General features: G+C 40.2%; 1 protein-coding gene and 1 long non-coding RNA gene across 4 annotated transcripts; one reads left to right on the plus strand and one right to left on the minus strand.

Annotated features, from left to right (window-relative positions):
• Positions 1–82: 82 nt before the first annotated feature.
• Positions 83–1,705, plus strand: LOC135301829 (uncharacterized). Its single transcript, XR_010363565.1, has 2 exons — positions 83–322; positions 392–1,705. It is a non-coding gene; the product is annotated as an uncharacterized LOC135301829 (long non-coding RNA).
• Positions 513–11,337, minus strand: LOC135301799 (probable 2-ketogluconate reductase). Of its 3 annotated transcripts, none has more exons than XM_064422257.1 (6): positions 9,500–9,566; positions 9,018–9,402; positions 7,412–7,583; positions 5,118–5,296; positions 4,825–4,921; positions 513–3,998 (listed from the first exon to the last, which is right to left on the minus strand). In XM_064422257.1, exons 2-6 carry the CDS (start codon positions 9,397–9,399, stop codon positions 3,842–3,844), a joined length of 987 nt encoding a protein of 328 aa, XP_064278327.1. In that variant the 5' UTR covers positions 9,400–9,402; positions 9,500–9,566; the 3' UTR covers positions 513–3,841. The 3 variants fall into 3 exon arrangements, with proteins under 3 accessions (XP_064278327.1, XP_064278319.1, XP_064278309.1); XM_064422249.1 differs by lacking the exon at positions 9,500–9,566 and adding an exon at positions 9,620–11,337 and having other exon boundaries at positions 515–3,998; XM_064422239.1 differs by lacking the exon at positions 9,500–9,566 and adding an exon at positions 9,588–11,337 and having other exon boundaries at positions 517–3,998.
• Between the last annotated feature and the right edge of the window lie 249 nt (positions 11,338–11,586).

The following is an 11,586-nucleotide window of genomic DNA, read 5'->3' on the forward strand; positions in this document are numbered from 1 at the left end:
GAGAGAGAGCAAGGGGAGCTCACGAGTGATTGTGTGTGGTTGTAGGAGTGTTTCTGTGCTGTTCGTGATTTCAGTAGTCGGGATTTTGCATTAACGTTCTGCACGCTGTGTTTTCCATACTGTCTTTGAAAACGGGACATGGTCTGGCCTTCCTGCTGACAATTACAGTCTGTGCACATGAATTAACTTAAGATGAAGAGTTGTCTCTGACGACAGACACCAGTAACAGATCTCACTACGCACATGAAGGTCTTTTCCAACCTGTATGATTCTCGGAATACCCTCAAAAACTCTGAGAGCTAAGCAGCTGGGGCAGGCTCAGGTGCTTAGACACCTGAGCTGTTAGCCCAGCTCAAAAACTCTGAGAGCTAAGCAGCTGGGGCAGGCTCAGGTGCTTAGACACCTGAGATGTTAGCCCAGCTACAGCCCTGTGCCAACTTCAGGTGATAATATGTGAGAATTTTTCTGACAAGTTTATTTGGTCTGTATCATAGAATCACAGAATGGTTTTGGTTGGAATGCCAAAATCTATTTCCAAACCAGCTGCAACACGAAGGGACACCTTTCACTAGACCACGTTGCTCAGAGCCCCATCCAGCCTGGTCTTGAACACTGATAGGGATGGGGTATCTACAACTTCTCTGTGCCACCTGTACCGTTGCCTCATTATCCTCAAAGAGGACAATATCTTCCTAATCTCTGTTCTACTACCTAATCTAAACCTACTCTCTTTCAAAGGCCATTCCCCTTGTTCTGTCATTACTTGTGAAGAGTCCCTCCAGCTCTCTTGCAGTCCCCCTTTAGCAACTGTAAGGTTGCTGTAAGGTTTCCTCTGAGCCTTCCCTTCTCCGGGCTGAACAATGCCAACTCTCCCATTCTATCTTCTTAGCAGAGGTTCTCCAGTCCTGTGATAACTTAGTGGCCTTCTCTGGACCCAGTTCAATAGGTTCACATCTTTTTTGTGCTGAGGACCCCAGGCTGGATGCAACATTCCAGGTGGGATCCCGCAAGAGCAGAACAGAGGGGAAGAATCGCCTCCCTCGATCTCTATATCCAGTGATGGGCACTGGGAAGTACAGCTTCAGTTCTCAGTTCACAAAAGCTGTGCTGAAGCCATTCCCCTTGCTGTGCAGGTGGTCGTGATCCTCTGGGGAGGATGCCTGGTTTCTGGGGTCACAGCAGCTCAGGAGCCAGGACACACCACTACTATGAGCATCCAGGGATCTTTCTCCTTTCACACTACGTAACAACCAGCCATAAGGGCTGCTGTGTGTCTCCTGACTACTGTAGTGCTTTTCAAAAGAATGGATTACAAAAATGCTGTCATCTTGAATTCTGTCAAATACACTTTGATATGCTGAACATGAAGACAGTCAAGTTTAACACCAATCCTCTATAAAATTGCTAATAAAAAAATATATTATAACAATATCAATTACACAAAACCATAAACTGTTCTTGTTATTCTGGTGATGATTTTTGAGTATCAGTTGCTTACATTAAATTCAAGTTCAAACAGTTAAGCTTTAAAGCAAAACTTAATTAACTAGCAATATGGAGTTACAGAATGTTAACTGGATTCTTAGTTAAGTTTACTGGCATTTTCTTCCTTAAAAAAAAAAAAAAAACAAACTAAAACCAAACCAACAAACATAAAATGATTACACATTACTTCTTTCACATCAAAAGTTTCCAAACTGCTTTGGTGATAAGATTGTAATGAGTAAGCTTTTAACTTACTGCTCAGCTGAGATCAAAGGACCCTTGTAAAGTTCCTCTCAAAGACACAAGTCTGAGGAAAGAGGCCTACCACATTCTGGTCTTGAAGGTAAAGAAAAACCTTTGGGAGGGCAACACAGTAGTGTTTACCTTTGTATATCAAATCCATGAATTTGAATGAACAAAATGAAGAAGGAATTAGTCAGAAGATCCAAAAAGTAACAGTCAAAGGAATGCTAATCCAAGCAAAAATGATACATACATATGTATCAAATGTCAAGAAAATGTTGTGTGGTTACATGTGGAGAGAATTTATATTTTCAAATCTGTTTTGTGCAATTTGAACATCCAATTTTCAAGCTATAGGTCAGGAACTGATACAGCTCTACAGAAGTTTTATCTGTTTAGCATCATATGTGAAAAGAAGTTGTCAATTGCACCAGTGCACTATCATGTTCTAAGTATATTTGGGTTGTAGACTACCTTTTAGACCTCCATGTAATGTGTTAAGCTGAATTTCACTGCATGTACATCGTTGCTGTGTGCAAGTTTTCTCTTACAGAAAGGGATCTGATATACCAGCACTGTACAGAGCACTAAAATGAGTGAGGTATGTGGGTACATAGACAGAAGTATTGTAGACTTCATCCCCATCATTAAATATTGCTGTTGGTATCCATGTAATCCTGCAGGGTGAGCCGATGCCTGCAGTGTTAATAAGGTGCTTGCATAATAGTTGTTTCTTAGCATTAGGCTTTGAAGTGTTGGGTTACCCTAAAACACCTTTGTACAATGTAATGCATGCATTTCTCAGGTGGGTTGTACGGAACAGCTTAAGCATGAAGCTGGATCAAGACATGCATTTCCTATGTCTACATTAAGTTTTATAAGGCAGTATTGTATTACAGGCAAAAAAAAGCTGAGGCAGGAAATCTTCAGGCAAGGCCAAACCAAGTGATGCATTTGTTTTCAGTGGCTATAAACCATCATAAAGTGTTATTTGGTGTCAGCCTGTCTAGTTGCTGTAGGTAAGGCCAGCTTTCCCAGTAGACCTCTGCATCAGCACTTTATTGCAGATCATGTATTTTTGCACATCAAAAATTTCAAAAAACCTGAATCAATGGAGTGAACTATAATGAATCATCTCTTCTCTCATGTGGCCACTGCATTTTGCACCAACTTTCAGTAATCATGAAATTGCAGGTATTGTGTGTAAGCCAACTCATCACTCCAGTGACTGACAGGCAGATGTGTCTTGCCTTCTAAAGCACCCCATTGGCAGGGAGCACTTCTGAAACTAATCAGCCCAGATTCTTGAAATATCTGCAGATGTAGGAGTAAAACTCCAAGCAAATGCCAAACATGTACAATTGTTTAAGTAGATATGAAGTACTGTATCTGATTTTGTTTGCTTCTTCACTTATGGAGAAAAGTTTGCATATGCAAAAGCCTTGTGTGTTTTTTTGCAGTTTTAGGATATTAATCTAAGAAAAGGCATTTTATTCTCTTTTCTCTTTTATTGTATAGTAACCTTGTTTTTCAGCTCTGTAATTTATTGCTTAGCCTTTTATTTTTGAATAAATTTAACTTATTTTTTCAAGGTTATACATGTGACAATGAAATGTGTACTGGGCACCTGTACCTCAGAGAGCAGGGAGGCCCCTGGGGCAGTCTTGAAATTCTTGACACCCAATTTGCTGTTCCTGAAAAACTGCAATGTCTTGTTTCCTGGAGCTGCAAAAGTGATGGGACTAAGTGTATTTTGGCCAGCACTGGCGACAACCATCTGCAAGACAAAGCCTCTGTAAAGATGCATAAGGCTCCAGCCAAAATCCTGGCTGCACTTAATAGCAACTTTGCTATAGATTTTACAGATAAATAATCATACTATTCATAAAGTCACACTACATAAGAAAAGGCCACTTTGGGTGTTGGTTTATCTGCCTTTTGGACTTGTATTAGACAACAGAAACTATATAAACACAACTGTTTCCTTCCAAGCTTTAGTGAGGTGTATGGACATTCTTGTATTTAAAAAGATTTTAGAGCTGATGTGCAAGGGAAAGATAAGAATAAAAAGACAAAGAGAAGAATAAAAAGATAGGCAATATCCTTTTACACATTAGCTAGGGAGCACTTCACTGGGTAGGGGGAGACCATTTAGGGCTGCTAGTATGTTTTCAACTGCTTCCTCTGTTATCATGTAGGTGGCCTTGTCTGTTTTAATGCCGAGGTGAGGTGTTATAATGACGTTCTTTAATTTTAACAATGCATGATCTCTGGAAGAAAAGAAAAAAGAGTTAACTATTGTTGTTCATCTAAATAAAGAGGAGTCTACTTTAGCTTTTGCACTGTATTTACAGTTAATTGATACAACTTTACAAGTCCCACTTAGACCCAGAGAACCTGAGCACCTACATTGAAGTAATTTTGGACTGTAATAGGACATGCGAAGACTTCATAAGTAGCTCTTCTCTCCAGAAACACACTTCTGCCATGAGGCAGCAATTTGAAGATATGTCAGAAGAGAAGATTAAGCCCTCCTGATGCATTCACCTTACACAATAGTCTCAGCTGTAGTTATTTGCACACAGACACAAGGAGACCAAACTCCCCACAACCCAAAATGCAGCCAGCACAGTTAACTCCAAAAGGCACCATCCTGGTTGTCTTTTTAGAGAAGCTAAGCAGTCTCTGGCCCCAAGAGGTTTGCAGTACTTCACCGTTGTATTGTGAAAGAAGCCTGTGCAGGACACCTCCTCCTGCCTATGCAGCAGTTTTAGGCCTCGAGCAGCTTCCACCCATTAAAACTGACAAGCTACACTTTCTAACAAAGCAATTTGCAAGTGAAGCACTGCTGCAGCTTCAGGGGGTGATTACTGGGTGTAAATGCTTTCCCTGCCTCCTGCTGTTTCCTGGCTCCCGGGCTTCCCTTTGGTCTGTTATCAGCCCCTATGTCTGGGCTGCATCCCATTCCCATTCATGGCACTTTTCCTCCAAACTCATGCCAGGGGCTGGGGGGGCAGCTTCCTGCCTGCTGCAGGGATGCCTCTACTCTCAGCAGGGCTCCCCCATGCTTCCAGAGAAATAAGGAGAGATGGCAACCTGGGCAGTGGTTCTGGGGAGGTGACATCCAAAGCCGCGGCCCTGATAACACCGGCCTGCAGAGCTGCCACCAGCGCCTCTTGGTCAACTACTGCACCTGGTGTGGAATGACAGTGTCCCTGAGTGCACCTGGCAGGTAAAGAGCAGAGAGCAAAAGAAGGGAAGGGGAGAGGGAGGAATTTCCGCCATGCCTGATCCTCCTCGCCATGCGCCTCAGCTGTGCTGGATGCAGCACGGGCTGTGGGACACAGCAGGAGCACGCTGTGAGGCTGGCCAATGGATCTGGATGGTACCTCGGCTGATGTTAATCAGGGTAGCTGTGGGTTTCATCAGCTCCAGCTCTCTTTTCCCGATCAGCTTGTGTGTCTGAGGTGTCAGGCTCACCACCAGCATCACAAAATCTGCCTGCTGGAGCAAGCTGTCTATCTTTTTGCAGTAAGTGGCACCGACAGCTTGCTCCTCTTGCACTTTCCTAGCGGGAAAAAAAGCATTTCAGTCACGGAAACATTTTCTTCAATGTTATCACCAGAATACAAACAAACTAAAGGATCTGATTATCACATCCATATAGAAATCAGGTGGCAAACAAAGGTGAATTTACCCTCAGCTCAGTATTTAGATACTTCTGGAGAGCTTCAAGCCCTACAGCACAGGATAGATTGCATGCCTCCCTCTCAGCCACTCCAGTGCAGTATTCCAAGGGCTTCTTATGAAGTCTGCAAGTTAACTAAGGCTGAGCACTGAAGCAGATGGCAGCACACAGTCCATTCTCCAGGATCCCCTGTGCAGCTCAAAGGATACAATCACTGCTCAAACCAGTGGAGTGGTATGTACCAGAACCCACCCATGCATGCTCTGGGCATGGCAGTGGTCCTCATCCTGTTGGCACTCCCACTAAGCCTGTCATTTTTTTATGAGTGAAATCAGCAAGGCAGCGCTCCTGGCTGCCCCAGGACATTCATAAAGTAAAGTGTTCAGCAGAAAAAGTTACCAGAGTAGAGAGATTTTTAGTTTTCACTTTTCTCAGTGAAGAAGAATACTTGCTATTTCTCATGTTTTTTGTAAATTTAGCTGTTTGAACTTTGAGAAATAAAGAAGCAATGATAAGAAATCATGTCTTATCATGCTTCTAGAGAAGATTATTGTACACATGCAAGAGAAGAGCTTTAAGTTGTCTCCTCCCTAATCTAGAAATAAAGAGATCACACTAAGAAAAGAACTTCAATTTAACTTTGACCCATGTGTCTCCTAACAAATGCACTTCACTTTTTTTTTTTTTTCAGGTCAATGACCAGAGAGTAAGTGGGAAAAGAACAGAATGGAACTGCAGCCAGTTTTGCAGCTTGCAGAGTGCACCCTGATTCAGCACACAAGCCAGAAGTGTAAATGTACTTTAAATATACTTTAGGCTTTTAATTCCTGTTGCACTGTGCATTGATAATTCATCACAGCACTCTGACATAAATATTATTTTAAAAAATGAAAAATATTCAACATAGGGAGTTGAGGATGACACACATAAAAAAAGGGATTTGTGTCTTTTACTTGTTTGGTTGTTTTTTTTGTTTTTTTTTTTTTGTGGTTTGTGAAGAAACTCAGAAATAGCTTAAGGAGTACTTTCTTTTAAATGTAAGTTTGCTCAGCTGTTTTTTTTTTCTGAAGAAACAGGAATGCCAAGCATAGCTAAAAATTCCTGGCCTCATTCACCCTTGTGATTTGCCTACAGCTAACTAAAGCAGTGACCCTTCTCCAGCAGTCTGCCTGTGGGGAAAATCCCTGAAAGCCACATGTAGCACTGCAGCTTCTCCCTCCAGTCACAGAGGAGTAAAGTTCTCTCAGGGTAGGCCATAGTTTATAGCAGTAAATATTCTGTTCATTATCTGCACCTTGCCTGATTGCAAAGGCCTCGAGTTGTTCATGGGGGTCTTGCTCGCATTAAATTGAAGAGTTACCTGTGCTGAATGTCTAACAAGGTTCAGATTCCCAGACACACAAGCTAGGAGGGACTAGAAATTAAGGGTGAAATCCAGTTAAATACTTGCTAAAATTCTGACTGGTTTGAGAAGAAATGAGGTTTTCTTAAGAACAGCTCTCAGTCATATTTTGCCAAGTATATGCTTCCTAGTTTCCAGCCACTGTTTCCAAAATATCCCTCCTAAACTTCAAAATATGGGGAAAAAATGAACAACAAATAGAGTTATGTTGTCACTACAGTACAATGTAATAAGAATAAAAAAGCATAAGCTTGATTTCCATTTTTCTGCAAGAAACCCTGAAATATAAAATATATTTTCTAATATAAAACCTAAATTAAGTTTCCAAGTGTTTAATCACTGAGTAACTCTTTACAGGACTGATTTCAGGCAACCATTCTTTTTTCTTTTCTCTTTTCTTTTCTTTTCTTTTCTTTTCTTTTCTTTTCTTTTCTTTTCTTTTCTTTTCTTTTCTTTTCTTTTCTTTTCTTTTCTTTTCATCTTGGCCCTATTCCCTCATTTCTTGTTATTTTTTCTGACATAACTCCTTGAAAAGAAAATACTGACTATGTGGAAGAGTTTCTGCTGCAATTAGGGTAAAGACATGTCTTTACCTCCGTGTCCTGTTGTGATACAAAATGTTCATTTCAAATGCTTTGGCTCTCACAGCAATCTTATACCCAATGCGGCCCATGCCAATGATCCCCAGAGTAGCTCCAGAAACTTTAACTCCCAGAATATCAGCTTCACAGTAGTCCATACTAGGAGAAATTGAAATGTTATGGACTGCAAGAAAAACACAAAAATATGAGAAATGAATGGGGTCCAACAAGGCAAAGAGTCTGGACTTGTGCTACTATAGCATACTTCTAATGGTTACAAACACATGATTTTTACTGTAATGTCTTAGGTAATGCCCTAACCTATCATCACTCCCTGATACATGTATGTATGACATTCCTATTTATTCTCCCCATACTACAAAAAGCCTTTTGATATAATCCCTCAAAAAATTTTATTACTGCTTTAGACTCATGAAAATATTGCCCTGTTCGTCGTCAACAATCAAAATAATTATTGCCAATAACAATGCAGAGTTTGAAGATATCACATGGAGAACACCACCAGATATTGGGTTTCCTCTTCACATCTGCCACTCTCCTTGGAAAGAAAATGTGACTTTTTAAAAATCACAACCTAGTAATTTCTGTAATTACCTGCTAAACCTTCACAATTCTGGATAGTTCTACAACACATAAAATACAGTTATATACACAGTGTCAGCACTTCTTGCAAGGTGACAGCCTTTTGATACTTCAATCATCTGATATTGCCAGCTTTTCTAAAACACAAGCAGAATATTGTTAAGATATACAAAAAATTACTCAGGAAAAGTCCCAGTCTATCAGAAAACTCAGAGCTATCAGAAATGCCACCAGGGATAGTTTAAGTAGATGGGAACAAGAAATTCATCTTCCTTTTAAACTGTCTCTCTTTTGTGAGGTAGAAACCAACTTAAAGGGATACAAATGCCCTTTGAGTTTCTATAATTCCTGTGGTACAGAAGGCAAGGCAAAGTCAGGTAACTATAAAAGGATAAATCTGAAGGATTTTTTCCTGAAGAAGGAGGCTTTCTAACCAAGCCAAGAGTAGGTCTGTCTGGCAGAACAGCAAGAAAAAATTGTTGATGAAACTAGAAAGGATGCTATTAACAAAAACTGGAGTAGGCTGCCTCTATTATTACTCTCTAATGCCCATTAAATGCCACAATTCTACACCAATACATTTCAGTCTCCAAGAATATGCCCATGCCTCTATCAGCCTTGTGGGTCCCTTCCAACTCAGGATTTTCCATGATTCTGTATAGCCTTGTTATGCCCCATTGTTGCCTCCCACACTAAGTTCTTCTGCCAGCTTGTGACTTCAGTGATCATCTGGTCTTTGGCATCCCCCACTTTTGGTCACAGCACTGTAATGCCATCACATTCTATTTATACCTGCTTGAAATAAATGCTATGTATGCCTAATGTAGTAATTTAAGTATACCTATTATACATAAAATGTATTAAAATACCGATTATTCTGTTTGCCAAGCCAACATACTCACATTTTCACATTTTATGTAACCGTGTGCACTACAGGTAACCCTAATAAAAATCAAATTAATGGCAGGCAAATCTTGTATGATTTTTAGAAACCACAAAAGAATTGAGATGTTACCTTCCACGAGTCTTCTAGCAGATGCTAGCAGCAAAGCCATCCCAGTATCTGCTGTGGTGCTGGAAACAGCATGTGGAGCATTAGCCATCTTCACACCAAAGCTAGCTATAAGCTTCAGATCCAAGTGATCCATCCCCACCCCTGAATTCGCAATCACTTTTAAGTTTGGCAGGCTCTGGAGTAGCTCTTTGTCGATGACTGGTTTGTGCCACCACAAATAGATTGCTTGGACCTTTTTGCCTACATCCTTTCTGTTTTCAAGAAATTCCTTCATGGTGATGAGGTGGAAATGTTTCTTCAGGAATGGCACATGGTTATGCAGTATCCCACGTATGCCACCAATTTCATTTACCAAAAGCCAAGGTAGTTCTCCTCCTTCCATGATCTGCACAAAGAAGAAAGACACAAAGTGTCAGAAGAAACACATATTATTATTTCCAGACATTTTAAAGAATAATCACTGCCATGTCCTGTTTCATGACATTTATGTCAAGAGATCTTGTAAACTGCAAAGGAAGAAAACCAAGACAAGCAAGCAAGTCTTTTAAATATGCTGTCATTTATACATACAGGTGCCCCCCGACACACAGAGAGGTATTCACATAATCAGTCTGAACAAGTTCTGCCCTCGTGATCTAAGGTTTCATATTATGCTGTGGTGCCGGATTTCTTCTGCCCAACCAGCTCCCGACACGTCAGTGAGAGTGAGCCAGCCCCAGACAGCTGCCAGGGACAGAAGGACACAGCAGCAAACCATACACCAACTACAAACGGGGCAGGCCCCAGGGGAGATACAATCTTCAGCCAATTGGGAGAAACTGGGGGTGGAACACAAGGCAGGGAATACAATGTTTAAACCAATACGGGATTACAGGGGACGAGAACAATTTAAACCAGTGGGGTTTTGAAGGATACAAAATTGATAGGGAATTTTCTAGAGAAAGGGGCAGGCTTGGGGAGGGATTGACATTCAATGGGAAGAGGAACAGGGAACAAAAGGGCAGGTCTTTGGGGAGATGGACAACTAGAACAAAACCAACACAGGGCAAAACAATCTAGGGCAAAAAAAACCAACATGGGGGGAAGGAACAAGCCATTGACAATAAAATATGCTATAAAAATACAAAATGGGGGGGGGGTGTGTTTATAAAACTACTAGGATGGAATTACAATCAAAAACACGCACTGCAACAATATTACTGCTATCATGCTCAAAATACACCACTTCTGATTAATTACTTAGTTTCAGATCATCAGTAGTCTGTAGTAAATAGTGCAATAAATCTCCTTTGCTACCCTGAAATCAAAAAGTACCCTGTCTCAGTTTGGAAAAATGTTCTATCAAATCTATGTCATGAAAATAAATTACACAGTTTCATAATGAACTTTGAGTTATCAGGTTAAATTTTAATGCTTTGTTGCAGAGATTTTTGCAGTCACCTGTCCTGAAGAGACCCCAGTGACTGCAGAGCCTTTTCCTGAGCCTACTGTAAATTAATAAAATAACATAATAACATATGCTTAGACAAGTGTTTTCCAAGAAGAACATATCACTCTAAACTGTTTGTTTTGTTGTTTTTTTTTCCCTAGAATCCCTGACCATCTGGTTTTGGTCCCAAGAGGGTCTGTGAATTGAGTTACTTTGGGTTTTTTGTCAGACTATTTATAGCTACCTTTGATTTTCTATAGCAACATTGGGAAGAGCTGAAGATCATGGAATAGCAATCCTGTAGCAATTCTGTTGCCTTGCTAGTATTATTTCACTGTTTCCTGCGGCATGTCTAACTCTTGACCTGTCTACACTTCCTGTGCTAGAACTTCATTTCACCATCCCTTCAGAGTGCCTGACCATGTTGCAAAATAAAGTCTTCTTGAATTTATTAAGGTGACAACCATTTTATTGAATTTTCTGAATTTGTTGATTGTTAACAGAAAAGACAATGTAAGAAGTTTGGTCCTGGGCTGCAAGTCAGCACTGATCACTAATTTTGCTTTACGTTATACCCTCACCCATATGATTTCAATGGTAATTCTACCTTTCTTTCATGGCCAGTCAAGATAAAAGCATAATTTTTGTCTTCATGGAGGAACTAAATCTCTTGGAATTTACTTTCATTTTCAAAGGATACCCTCTTGAAAAATGACAATTTTTCAACAACTGGCTTTGCTTTAACATGTAGATGAAGCAGGGCTCTTCTTAAATTAGAAAACCTTAGGCCTACAATCACTTTAAAGAACATTTCTTCAGTGTTTTCATGTAAAAATAGAATATTGGAATACTGGCTGAAAAGCCAAATTTCTGCAGGGAATCAATGCTTATTCATCTTCAACAGACTGGAGAGTGTTACACAAATTGCCAGGTGCACTTGCTTATCATTATGTAGCAGCAAGAACTGGGAACAGAACACTGCTATTCACTGAAATAGACTGAGGATACCAAAATGCATAACTGCTCAGTTAAAATCTTGAAACAAACATCTTTTATTAGTTTCACTTTATTTTTTTGAATTGTGTGAAAAATGCATATTTTATGATTGGCTTTTCGCAAATAATAAAATTAATATTATAT

The sequence above is a fragment of the Passer domesticus genome, chromosome 1 (assembly GCF_036417665.1).
Source record: "Passer domesticus isolate bPasDom1 chromosome 1, bPasDom1.hap1, whole genome shotgun sequence".
Classification (NCBI taxonomy): Eukaryota; Metazoa; Chordata; class Aves; order Passeriformes; family Passeridae; genus Passer; species Passer domesticus.

Coding starts and splice junctions, on each gene's coding strand:
- LOC135301799 (XM_064422257.1), bottom strand. CDS start 9,399: ATGGAAGGAGGAGAACTACCTTGGCTTTTGGTAAATGAAATTGGTGGC. Junction 7,584..9,017: donor TGCTAGAAGACTCGTGGAAG/GTAACATCTCAA, acceptor TTTTTCTTGCAG/TCCATAACATTTCAATTTCT. Junction 3,999..4,824: donor TCCCCAGAACCACTGCCCAG/GTTGCCATCTCT, acceptor CTTTTCTTCCAG/AGATCATGCATTGTTAAAAT.